At 42.4% G+C, this 13,522-nt stretch overlaps 2 protein-coding genes across 2 annotated transcripts; both read right to left on the bottom strand.

Moving 5' to 3' along the window:
* Nucleotides 1-4: 4 nt before the first annotated feature.
* On the bottom strand, nt 5-511 carry LOC145130960 (ATP-dependent DNA helicase PIF1-like). The gene has a single exon (XM_079065707.1). It carries the CDS (start codon nt 509-511, stop codon nt 5-7), a length of 507 nt encoding a protein of 168 aa, XP_078921833.1.
* A 61-nt stretch (nt 512-572) lies between these two features.
* On the bottom strand, nt 573-1,739 carry LOC145130959 (uncharacterized). The gene has a single exon (XM_079065706.1). It carries the CDS (start codon nt 1,737-1,739, stop codon nt 573-575), a length of 1,167 nt encoding a protein of 388 aa, XP_078921832.1.
* Between the last annotated feature and the right edge of the window lie 11,783 nt (nt 1,740-13,522).

Raw genomic sequence — 13,522 nt, 5'->3', positions numbered from 1 at the left:
TGCATCAATCAAAGCATTTAATGACTTTTTTTTCAGTGAAGGGAATTACCATATCATCAGGGATGCGGATAAAGTTTCCCTGCACTGTTTCTTCAACTCCATCACCGACACGTAATAGAAAGTCTGAGAACCATGGATCAGTTAGTGCTCTCATATTTATAGTTAACCTCAACTTGACAATCGAAGACCAAAGAGGCGATATTCGTATGCTAGAATTCACACTCTGTGCTCGTGTTCCACGTCTAACAACCGGTAAAACTTGTCTGAAATCACCTCCCAAAACCATTATCTTTCCACCAAATGGGAGCATCACCCCAGTTATATCTTTCATTGTAGGGTCAACCGCCTCCAACGCATGTCTTTTAGCCATCGATGCTTCGTCCCATATGATTACTTTTGCAGTCCGAAGCAGTTGGGCAGTACCACTTTGTCTTGAAATCTTGCAGACCAAGTTATTTTCAAGATTAATAGGAAGTTTAAAGCGAGAGTGAGCTGTTCTCCCCCCAGGCATGTTATTAGCCGCAACACCCGATGAAGCAGTTGCTAGGGCAATATGACCACATGAACGAATATTAGCAAGTAAAGCTTTGTACAAAAAATGTCTTTCCCGTTCCACCGGGACCGTCTATGAAGAACACTCCTGGAATATCATTATTGACATGACGCATGATCTCATTATACACAAATTTCTGTTCAGGATTGAGAAAAGCTCGGGCTTGTAAATGTTCAGGTTCTATAACTACAGAGCATTCCTCTTGTACCTCACGGAAAACTCCAGATTCTAAATTGACATTTTCATTTATCTTTAGAAGATCAAAATCATCAATATTGTCACTCATAGATTGTAGGAATACCTTAATGTCGGTGAGGACCATATTTTGGACTCTCTCAACACTTTCGTATTGTCGCCTATAATCTTCTGAAAGAGCATTGTAGTGGTCATACCATAGCTTACGAACATCTCCTGGCTCACAAAAAGTCAATATAGTTGCAAACAACCTTCTTAGAGCATTGGGAAATTGAAATAAAGATGCCTCTGTAAGACATTGTGATAAACCATCATCAGACTCTATTAACCCTCTTTCAAGAGCTGCTTTCCTGAATGTTGGGTGTTTTACGTTGTTGACTGTGTAGAGATCTTCAAAACATGTAGGCCCACTAATATGAGATAAAAGTAGACGAAGGTAGTATCGCTCTCCTTCAGCAGGATTGGCAGAAACCAAACGACCTCGCATCAATCCTTGTTTTCGAAGATTCCAACGATGTGATCTCGTGTCCCACGTAAATTTTTTTGGAAAATCTTTGTATTTATATTCTCTTGCACTGATATCTTCTTTATTTTTTAGAAAAAAAGCAGTCAACATTGATCTCTTATCTTTTTCCTTTTCAACAACGCTAGTCAGCGTATCATCCTCGTTGAACCTAACCATCTGCTGATTTGGGAGATGCACCTGCAAAGCCATCACAAAAGGGTGTATCTGAGAAAGAGGGAAGCTAAAAATCCTCCATATTGCCTCTGGAGGTGAGACATATCGTGCATCCTGAAACCGTTTTATCTCATTAATAACAACAGGTTGTCCATCCGAATCAATATTGATAACTTGTTTGTCATGACCCTTGTAAATATACTTAAACACATATTTCACAGAGGTTATACTCGAGCAGACCTCAACATTCAAATGACAATTAAACATCATTAACAACTTTGGGTTATACGGGACAACCCATCTGTTATCCATCTTATTGCCTCGTACGTCCACATGTATACCATTATCTCTCCTTCGGTACACAGGATATGAGTCCTTTCCTTGTAAAGTGGTTTGATTGAATTGTCGAGGGTATCTAAAACGACATTTCTTTTGCATGTTTTGAATACATGCTTTTTAAAGATTTACTCGAAAGTACATTGTTATAATTACCAATTATTGTTGACAATCATACAACCCAACAATAAACCAAAAATTCAGTAACAAATAAAAAAATAAACAAAAGTAGGATACTATAATAAGCAACCAAATCAAAGTATGATGATACAATAGGCACTAAATCAAACTATTTAGGTTCAAAATCAAACTAAAAATCATCTACAAAATACACTAAATCAAATTATGTTTAGGTTATGTTCATGTAAAGGTCTTCATCCAATTTTCTGTATTTACCTAAGAGGAAGCCATTTTTGTCGACAATCATATAACGGCTATACTGCATCCACCAATTTAATTCTGCTTTATCTGTTTCCTCATTTACATGCATAGCGACTTCTTGTAAAATTGGAATTTCTGTTGTACATTCATTTTCTGCAACTTTCTTTGAATTTGATGACTTATTGGACTGTCTCAGGATAGGTTGCATTTGGACAATTGCATTGTGATTTGGAAGATCATAGCCCTCATCAAATTTGCACTCTTCACAAAACCATCCATGTTTGGGAACTTCATTTGGCATTTTCTTCATACAGTAAGTGTGTTCAGCGCCATCCATGCATCTACTACATATAGCAAGTAAATGTTCATTCCCTACATCTCCACATATATCACACACAATGACATCGACAACTTCAACATCCATTTCCAAGTAGTTTTAATCTGCAAAAACCTTAATTATTCTTTATGAAATAAGGGTTTTTTCTCGAAAAATATTTTTTATAATAAAGTGACATTAAACAATATTAAATTGCAGAATATGACATTAAAAATATTAAATTGCATAAAGTGACAGGAATAACCCTTAAATTGAAGAAAATCTGTAAGAACCCTTTATATGCATAAAATGATAGGAATGAAGTAAACCGATCCGTTAAAATAAGTTGACATGAATGAAACTGTTACAATATTCATTATCTATTGTTGTTGCATCCGTGCCTGTAAACACAAGAAACACCATTAAAGAGAGAGTTAGAGGGTAAAAGCATTTACAAAACACAAACACACACAACATTAAAGATACCTGATATTTGTTTTGCACAGGAATATAAGTTGGATTGATGGCTGTTTCGTTGCCTGAAAACACAAAAACAACAAACACTAATTGCAGAAGAGAGAGAGTTAGAAGGTAGAAGCATTTCCAAATCACACACACACAACGTTAAAGATACCTGATATTTGTTTTTTGTTTTTCACAGGAATATAAGTTGGATTGTTGGCTGTTTCGTTACCTGAAACCATAAAAAACAAACACCAATTGCAGAAGAGAGATAGAGAGAGAGAGAGAGAAGGTAGAAACAGTTACAAAAAAACCACACACGTATAGGATTAAAGAGACCTGATGTTTTTTTTTTCTGCAGGAATTTGTTTTGATGGGTGGATTGCTGGCTGTTTCGTTACCTGAAAACAAAAAAAACAAACACCAATTGCAGAAGAGAGAGAGAGAGAGAGAGAGAGAGGGAGAGAGAGATAGAGAGAGAGAAGGTAGAAACACTTACAAAAAAAACACATATGTATAGGATTAAAGAGACCTGATGTTTTTTTTCTGCAGGAATTTGTTTTGATGGGTGGTTTGATCAGGAGGGAGTTTGCTTTTGGCTTGCTATGTTTTTAAAGAGAAATTGAGATAATAAGAGAGTACGTGTTTACAACATTTAATAGACATTCAAATTTTTGTAATCTACTGTCCTCCACTTAAAAAGTGTTTCCCTCTTATCCCGAATTCTAATTTGTTTGACTGAGCATTTCAAATGTTATTGGATTCCAGCTAGCAATATTTAAGATGTCTGTAAGTATTATATTATGCATTAAGTAATTGTAATTCATGCTTCAAATCTTGTACTACTTAAATTTAAGACTTTCTTGTCCTAAAAGAGGTAAATGCTTTTTAAGTTATATATATATATATATATATATATATATATATATATATATATATATATATATAATTAGTTGTTACTTTTCTGGATTTTAGATGAAAGAATTAAACAAATTAACATTGGCGTTTGACTTTTAGCCCATAAAGGAAGAAAGGTTGTGCAGTGTGCACATTGAATGCACTTCTGTGACTCAGTATTACTGGGGGCCCGTTTATTAGCCCAGGCTCGGCCTAACAAAATAGGAAAATTAGCAAGCAATCTACCATTGAATATCGACCATAGTTGATTTTAAACTTTTAAAGTTCGTGACAACCCGATGCTTTCTAAGTCAACAAAAGTCAAATCCGATAAATAAAATTCGAGTTTTTATTTATTCCGTTAAGTTCGTAAAGGTTTGAAAATAATTTAAATTATATAAATAAAGTTTATATAAGTTTATATAAGTTTTCGGAATCAAAAACACTCGAAAAGCCAAGATTTTTCCCTCGAAACCGCAAAACCTCGTTACAGCAAACTGTTTTCAGACGAAAACCTTTGTACCGAAAACAGATTTCAGCCGAGAACCCTTTTCCGGCCGAAAACCCATCCGTATATAAGTTTTTTCTTCGAAAACTTGATCATTTCTCACATTTTTCACTCGAAAATACTCTCATTTTGCTCCCAAGGATCATCCAAGAACATTCAAACCTTCAAGTGAAAACCTTCAAATCTTCATATTTTCACCAAAAACACCACGAACACCAAGAACATTCTACAAATCTTCAAGTGACCGAAAACAGCCCAGGACCGAAAACTGTGTTCGGCCGAGAACCGTTTTCGACCGAGAACCCCCCTTGGAACCAAAAACTCTTCAACACTTGTGCAATTCTCGGTAATTACCCTCAACACAAAACAAGTGTTTTCTAACACTTTAATTAATGGTTTCGCTAATTTAAATACAATTATGTGTTTAAATATTATTAGGATACCGTTAGTTCCGCGTACGCCAACTCGAGAGTCATCTCTACAGTCCGCTATCCAGTTACGAGCACGTACTAAAAGTGACTTCATACCCCTACATTTTACTATTTTCAGTGTTTTTAGGGGGGATACAAGTAAACCACAAGGAACTCTGTGTTTTTATACAAACGTTTTCAACAGTTTCAAAACCTTGCAATTGATTCAAACTGAGATTTCACTACATTTCATTAAAACATTTATATGTTTTAACCCTTTTGTACCATGTCGAGCATAAGGGTTCTTTTCCTAAGTACAACTAAATTGCAAAAGTTTTCAGTACAATACAGAACATGCATTTAAACTATAACTGGTATAGTTTAGAAACATTAAATTACTTTTACAGAATTCAATACACGAAACAAGAACGTATATACAAACTATAATAGGTATAGTTTGGGATTCATTACAATGTTTCACTAACTCAAGAGCATTACTCAGAGACAAACATATAAACTATGGTAAATATAGTTTATGCAACACTATACTACTTCCCGACTACAAGAGTACAATACTAAGTAATTTGTAACATCCGGATTTCCAGGTATCTTAATTTATGAATTTATATTGAGTTTTGGAGAGGGACTCGGCGAGTAGGCGCTTAGACTCGCCGAGTAGAGCCGCGCATTGTTAGACTGGATTACTGACTGGACTCGGCGAGTCCATACGTGGACTCGGCGAGTCCACGCTGTTTAAATGAAACCCTAATTTCTTGGGTTTGGGACCTATTTAAAGGCCCTTATGGCCTTCAATGGCGGCTACCAGACCATAGAGAGAAACCCTAGAGTGCTTGAGCGTTTTGAGAGAGAAAGGAAGCCATTCTTGACCTTGGGAGTGTTGTTTAGCAAGAAGAAGGAGGTACTAGCCAAGAGGAAGCATAGGAGGTTGCTATTCTGTGGATTTGGAGCTAAGATCTTCACATTTGAGGTAGTAATTCGACTCTCCTTCTGTTCTTATGATGATCATATGGATTTAGGGTTTCTTAGACCCTTTGTTGGTTAGATTTGATGTCCAAATAGCCCCTTCTGGTGATAAGGCTTTGGATCTGGATCCATAGAGGTCCAGAGAGCCTTATTCATCAAGCTTTATGAAGAACAATAGAGGTCATGGCCTTGGGTTAAGGTATTTGGGGCTAAATCATCATATATGGTCATATAAATGTTGCATGTGCATCAAGATCGAGACTTTACGTGATTATAGTGGTTGGGAAGGCCAGATCTATGGATTAGAGGAACAGATCTGACCTCAGGAGGTCATTTGAGTTGGTGCATGACATGAACTCGCCGAGTCCAAGGGCAGACTCGGCGAGTAGGGTTCGGGTTTCCCGTGAATCACTCAGTGAGTGACTTGCCGAGTTGGGGGAATGACTCAGTGAGTCAGAGGGGGAATAGAGGACTCGAGTTCACGACTGAACTCGCCGAGTCACATTTATGCACTCGAGGAGTCTGGTCAAGAGTTGACCGTTGACTTTTGTTGACTTTTAGTGTTTGGTCAACAATGGAACTTGTGGACTGTTTGAAGGGTAAAATAGCCTTTTAGCCTTCTTAGAGGACATGTGAGAGTCTAGTCTAGCATAGAGAGTCGTGATTGATTGAGATGATTATGTTATGTGTATAGGCAGAGGCTAGATCAGTATATACACGGGCGGGATATTATCCGAGACATCCGAGGCGAGTCTTCTCACTATACTTTACCTTGAGTAGGTAATTAGAGTTATGTGACAGAGTTATTGTATGCTGGTTATGTGATGTGTTGCACTGCATTATTTCTATGTGATTTATGCCATGTATATATCAGAGTATCAGAGTTGGAACCGAAAGGTTCACAGAGCTAGGACCAGAGGGTCCACAGAGTTAGGGTCCAAGGGCCCGCAGAGTTATAGCCTCGAGTGGCTAGTATGTGTTATGTGTGGTATTTTGGGGAACTCACTAAGCTTTGTGCTTATAGTGTTTTGTGTTATGTGTTTCAGGTACTAGTGAAGATCGCAGGAAGGCGTCGGCATGATCAGTACACACACACGCGGGGTTTTATATATGTTATGATCTTGGGATTTTGACTTATGTTTGGATGTATGAAACAATGAGTTTTATAATATTATGAAATAAGGTGTTTTTAAAAATGTGAAAATTTGCTTGAAAATTTTGGGTGTTACAAGTTGGTATCAGAGCCTTGGTTTGAGGGATTCGGGTGCACCTTCGGGCGTATCTGAACTCAAACTGAGGATTTGAGAGATTTTCAAAATAAAAGTTGCAAATTTTTCACAAGAGTAAAAAGTTTTTGAAAGAGCAGAGCAGAGCAGTGTGTACGATCAGCCAGCGCCTGAACGGTGATTTCCCAAAATACCCTTACATTATGTGTTATGAGATATGTTATGATATGATATGCATGCCAGAGTAGGCTAGGTATTCCTATTAGGACTAGCGTGGCCTGATATGTGATGCCTTAGCCTAGGAGTTACTGCTACTATGAGATGCTTCGAGAGTAAGTAGGTAGCAGCGAGGAACTTATGAGTGGTCTAGTAGAGAGTAACCTGAGTTTAGTGAGATATAGTGTACTTGTGATCTGGGATCCAAGGAGGAGGACTTAGAGTGAATGTTGATGCGGTGTGGACGGTAGTATAGGGCCCGTACTACTGAAGACACCGGAGCAGCGCGCACCCTATGTAAGAATCCATTGGGTACTCAGGAATAAGTAGGGTTGAGTTATCGAGTGCGAGTATACTCGATCGAGTCTCTGGTATCTTCATGTTGTGTTTCAGAGACATCATGGTTGGTACACCACCCACGCCGGAGGGCAGCGGTATTTGCGATGATGAGATTCGCAGTATGATTATAACGAAATGATCGCGACGATCCGGAATGCTATCCGGAGGATTTTGAGTAGCGGATTGAGGAGTGATGTCATGGTTCGAGTACCATGATAAGTAGCGGATTGAGGAGTGATGTCATGGTTCGAGTACCATGATAAGTAGCGGATTGCGAAGTGATGTCATGGTTCGAGTACCATGATAAGTGACAGATTGAGAGTTGATGTCATGGTTCGAGTACCATGAATGGTAGCAGATCGAGAAGTGATGTCATGGTTCGAGTACCATGATTGGTGGCAGATCGAGAGGTGATGTCATGGTTCGAGTACCATGATTGGTGGCAGATCGAGAGGTGATGTCATGGTTCGAGTACCATGATTGGTGGCAGATCGAGGGGTGATTTCGTGGTTCGAGTACCATGATTTGAGGCGGGTTGAGAAGAGAGGACATGGTTGGAGTACCATGAAATGTGGCGGTAAGTGCTTCTGGTTTTTCCGGTTATTCCGCAGCGATTATCTAGTCCAAGGTCGGATGTGAAGGAGTATGGGCTCAGAAGGCCAGGGAGAACGAGTTTTAGTGGAGCATCCCTTGATAGGGAAATCGAGTTAGCTCTAAGGGATTGTTGGTGATATGTCAGTGGAGTCCCAAGACTAAGAGATGAGTAGGGTTGGTGCGTTATGGAGGGGTACGATCTGAGCTGGAGAGCCGGTCGATAGTAGATATGTCACTTTCCGTGACTCGAGTGGTGCCATTTCCTTTTCTTGCGAGAGACGTGAGGGGTGTTGAGATTTCGGTTTCTGAGTTGGGGTGAACCCTGTGGAATCACACTGATGGTGACTTTTCAATCAGAGTATCCGGCAGTAGGTCTGTCGCGAGAGAGTGATATAGCTTGAGCAGGTTAACGGTGGAGACTGAAATGGTCAAGGATCAGGATACACCCTATTTCAGTATAATGGGGCAGGTGTTAGCTGCAGTGTGGGGCGGTCAAGAAGGGTATATCAGGGCAGTGACTCCTATTGTTTTTGAGAAGTATAAGGGGTGGAAATGTGGTTTCTGCTCTTATGATAAGGGGCATGTTGGAACGTTGGGCAAGGAGTCAAGGATGAGGAGTATGATGGTTCATTACTTTCAGATCCAGATTTAGTGTTAACACGGGACAGTTGGGAGGTCCGGTGAGGGTATAGTGTGAGATCCTGAATGACTAGAGGCAGTCACGATGGTAAGTTCTGAAGGTTGCATATGAGACCCTGGTATCTGGAGTTGTTTGATCCTTGTCAGAGAGATCATCGATCGTTGCGTAGCACCTTGCGGAATTAGGTGCGATGTTACTGGTGGAGACAGCCTGGGGGATAGAGTGTTGGTGCACCAATTGGTGATGGTTTGAACCCCAAGCGGGGAAGAACCGAGTATTTATTTGAGGAATCCGCACCTGCTGCTAGAGTTACCGAGGTTCGGCCAGCGAAGGTCGAGGCACTGAGGGCTCACGGGAGAGCTTTACAGTTGACAGCGGAGGAGTTCCGCGCATCGCCCGATGTTGTGGCTGGTACTTTTTGTGGGTTCTGTACCTGCTTCGGTGATATTTGACTCGAGAGCGAGTCGATCATTGTGTCAATAGCGTTTGTTCGACACATCAGTAGCCGACGAGAGGCGTTGAGTCGACCTCTACGAGTTTCCATAGCTGACGAGCGAGCGGAGTATGCTACAGAGGTGATTCGGGGATGTGTACTCGAGATCTTCGGTGTTGAGTTCCCGATAGATCTGGTCCTGATAGCGATGGTGGACGTATGAGTTATGAGAGGCATAAATTGGTTGAGCCGATTAGGGGCTGTCATAGACTGCGAGCGACAGTGGGTGACGATACGAGACCCCAGTGAGGGAGTACTTACGGTGTACGGCGAGGGTACCCGATGTGGATCGGCGTTTTGTTCAGCCGCCAGAGCGAGACAGAGATTGCAGCAAGGCTGCAGCGGGTATGTGGCCTATGTGACAGACATACAAGAGGCCGCTGGGAGGCCAAATTCGATGGGTGACGTTCCGATAGTGCGTGAGTTCCCGGATGTTTTCCCGAGGAGTTGCCGGTGTGCCTTCCGAAAGGCAAGTAGAGTTCCGCATCGAGTTGGTTCCGGGGGCAGCGCCTATCGCCAAGGCGCCTTATCGCCTTGCGCCGCCAGAGACGTAGTAGTTATCCTCGCAGCTTCAGGAGCTGCTGGGGAAGGGTGTTGTGATGCTACGGGGAGCCGTAGTACTCACCAGTCAGAGAGAGGGTGTTGTGATGCTACGGGGAGCCGTAGTACTCACCAGTCAGAGAGAGGGCGTTGTGATGCTATAGGGAGCCGTAGTACTCACTAGTCAGAACAGGGTATTGTGATGCTACGGGGAGCCGTAGTACTCACCAGTCAGAGAGAGGGTGTTGTGATGCTACGGGGAGCCGTAGTACTCACCAGTCAGAGAGAGGGCATTGTGATGCTATGGGGAGCCGTAGTACTCACTAGTCAGAACAGGGTATTGTGATGCTACGGGGAGCCGTAGTACTCACCAGTTAGAGGAGGGCGTTGTGATGCTATGGGGAGCCGTAGTACTCACTAGTCAGAGAAAGGGTATTGTGATGCTACGGGGAGCCGTAGTAAACACCAGTCAGAGGAGGGCGTTGTGATGCTATGGGGAGCCGTAGTATTCACTAGTCAGAGAGAGGGTGTTGTGATGCTACGGGGAGCCGTAGTACTCACCAGTCAGAGAGAGGGTGTTGTGATGCTACGGGGAGCCGTAGTACTCACCAGTCAGAGAGAGGGTGTTGTGATGCTACGGGGAGCCGTAGTACTCACCAGTCAGAGAGAGGGCGTTGTGATGCTATGGGGAGCCGTAGTACTCACTAGTCAGAATAGGGCATTGTGATGCTACGGGGAGCCGTAGTATTCACTAGTCAGTGGGAGGTTGTGGTGATGTTATGGGGAGTCGTAATACGCACTAGTTAGCGAGAAGTTGTTATGAGGAAGCCTTCTCGATCAGAGTATGACACCGGAGGGTTTTAGGCTTGAAAAGCCCTACGCATGAGTTTTGGGAGCCTGGTGGTCGGACCAGGGGTGAGACCGGGGTCTCCTCAATGATTGGGAATCATTATATTCTGAGTAAGTGTGGACACCCAATCCGAAGGGATTGGATAAGTGAAGTACGCATGGGTTGCGGGTCACAAACTATGAGTTGAATGGGTCATTGGAACGAGCGATTCCAACTACGGGTCGGACCAAACTCTTGAGTTGAGTTGAGTCCTGGTGGTGTGTTGAATAGACCGGACCGAAGGGTCCAACGATGAGCATTAGATGATAGAGGTCGGGGTTGAGTCGATCTCCAATTGGGACACATATTTACCCTTGGCTGAGTTTTTCTATAACAACAGCCATCATTCGAGCATTGGTATGCGACCCTTTGAGCTGTTGTATGAGAGGAGGTGTCGGACTCCCATTTGCTGGGGTGAGGTCGGGCAGCGTGTGATGGGTAGTACATAGATAGTACTTCAGACCACTGAGCAGATTCAGCAGGTCAGACAGAGGTTGTGGACCGCTCAGAGTCGCCAGAAGAGTTATGCGGACAGGCGTCGCTCGGAGCTCGAGTTTCAAGTTAGTGATTTAGTACTCCTGAAGGTATCTCCTTGGAAGGGAGTGATCCGATTCAGGAAGAGGGGTAAGTTGGGGCCTCGGTATATTGGTCCTTTCAGGGTGAACGCCAGGGTGGACAGGGTAGCGTATCGTTTGGAGCTACCTGCGGAGTTGAGACAGATTCACGATACCTTCCACGTGTCTCAGTTGAGGAAGTGTATTGCCGATGAGTCGGCAGTGGTTCCATTAGAGGACATTCAGGTGGATGCGAGCCTGAACTATGTTGAGAGGCCAATCACGATTCGGGATAGAAGGATCAAGACTTTGAGAAACAAGGAGGTGTCATTGGTTCAGGTCCAGTGGCAACATCGGAAGGGTTCCGAGATGACCTGGGAGCCGGAGTTAGAGATGCGTGAGCAGCATGCAGAGTTGTTTGTGGAATGAGACTTCGAGGGCGAAGTCTGATTCTAGTAGGGGAGAATTGTAACATCCGGATTTCCAGGTATCTTAATTTATGAATTTATATTGAGTTTTGGAAAGGGACTCGGCGAGTAGGCGCTTAGACTCGCCGAGTAGAGCCGCGCATTGTTAGACTGGATTACTGACTGGACTCGGCGAGTCCATACGTGGACTCGGCGAGTCCATACGTGGACTCGGCGAGTCCACGCTGTTTAAATGAAACTCTAATTTCTTGGGTTTGGGACCTATTTAAAGGCCCTTATGGCCTTCAATGGCGGCTACCAGACCATAGAGAGAAACCCTAGAGTGCTTGAGCGTTTTGAGAGAGAAAGGAAGCCATTCTTGACCTTGGGAGTGTTGTTTAGCAAGAAGAAGGAGGTACTAGCCAAGAGGAGGCATAGGAGGTTGCTATTCTGTGGATTTGGAGCTAAGATCTTCACATTTGAGGTAGTAATTCGACTCTCCTTCTGTTCTTATGATGATCATATGGATTTAGGGTTTCTTAGACCCTTTGTTGGTTAGATTTGATGTCCAAATAGCCCCTTCTGGTGATAAGGCTTTGGATCTGGATCCATAGAGGTCCAGAGAGCCTTATTCATCAAGCTTTATGAAGAACAATAGAGGTCATGGCCTTGGGTTAAGGTATTTGGGGCTAAATCATCATATATGGTCATATAAATGTTGCATGTGCATCAAGATCGAGACTTTACGTGATTATAGTGGTTGGGAAGGCCAGATCTATGGATTAGAGGAACAGATCTGACCTCAGGAGGTCATTTGAGTTGGTGCATGACATGAACTCGCCGAGTCCAAGGGCAGACTCGGCGAGTAGGGTTCGGGTTTCCCGTGAATCACTCAGTGAGTGACTTGCCGAGTTGGGGGAATGACTCAGTGAGTCAGAGGGGGAATAGAGGACTCGAGTTCACGACTGAACTCGCCGAGTCACATTTATGCACTCGAGGAGTCTGGTCAAGAGTTGACCGTTGACTTTTGTTGACTTTTAGTGTTTGGTCAACAATGGAACTTGTGGACTGTTTGAAGGGTAAAATAGCCTTTTAGCCTTCTTAGAGGACATGTGAGAGTCTAGTCTAGCCTAGAGAGTCGTGATTGATTGAGATGATTATGTTATGTGTATAGGCAGAGGCTAGATCAGTATATACACGGGCGGGATATTATCCGAGACATCCGAGGCGAGTCTTCTCACTATACTTTACCTTGAGTAGGTAATTAGAGTTATGTGACAGAGTTATTGTATGCTGGTTATGTGATGTGTTGCACTGCATTATTTCTATGTGATTTATGCCATGTATATATCAGAGTATCAGAGTTGGAACCGAAAGGTTCACAGAGCTAGGACCAGAGGGTCCACAGAGTTAGGGTCCAAGGGCCCGCAGAGTTATAGCCTCGAGTGGCTAGTATGTGTTAGGTGTGGTATTTTGGGGAACTCACTAAGCTTTGTGCTTACAGTGTTTTGTGTTATGTGTTTCAGGTACTAGTGAAGATCGCGGGAAGGTGCCGGCATGATCAGTACACACACACGCGGGGTTTTATATATGTTATGATCTTGGGATTTTGACTTATGTTTGGATGTATGAAACAATGAGTTTTATAATATTATGAAATAAGGTGTTTTTAAAAATGTGAAAATTTGCTTGAAAATTTTGGGTGTTACATAATTATTTAAGTATAATTATTTTACATTACAAAGTACATTACTACAAGGTTATACATACATTTTCAAGTACAAGGGAACACTATAACATCACACGTAAACTAGTTAATACAGGGTTGTGAGGCACTACTTCATTTGTATCCACCAGGGTACGAAACTAAATCCTATACAATATAACCAGAGTCTCCTGGAGG

This window comes from Lactuca virosa, chromosome 8, assembly GCF_052849685.1.
Source record: "Lactuca virosa cultivar CGN04683 chromosome 8, Lactuca_virosa_CGN04683_v6, whole genome shotgun sequence".
NCBI lineage: Eukaryota > Viridiplantae > Streptophyta > Magnoliopsida > Asterales > Asteraceae > Lactuca > Lactuca virosa.
Note: the sequence above shows the minus strand (reverse complement) of the source record. Positions and strands in the feature narration are given on the sequence as shown.

What these genes read in the sequence shown, in the direction of transcription:
- LOC145130960 (XM_079065707.1), bottom strand. Translation starts at nt 511, where the DNA reads ATGCCTGGGGGGAGAACAGCTCACTCTCGCTTTAAACTTCCTATTAAT.
- LOC145130959 (XM_079065706.1), bottom strand. Translation starts at nt 1,739, where the DNA reads ATGGATAACAGATGGGTTGTCCCGTATAACCCAAAGTTGTTAATGATG.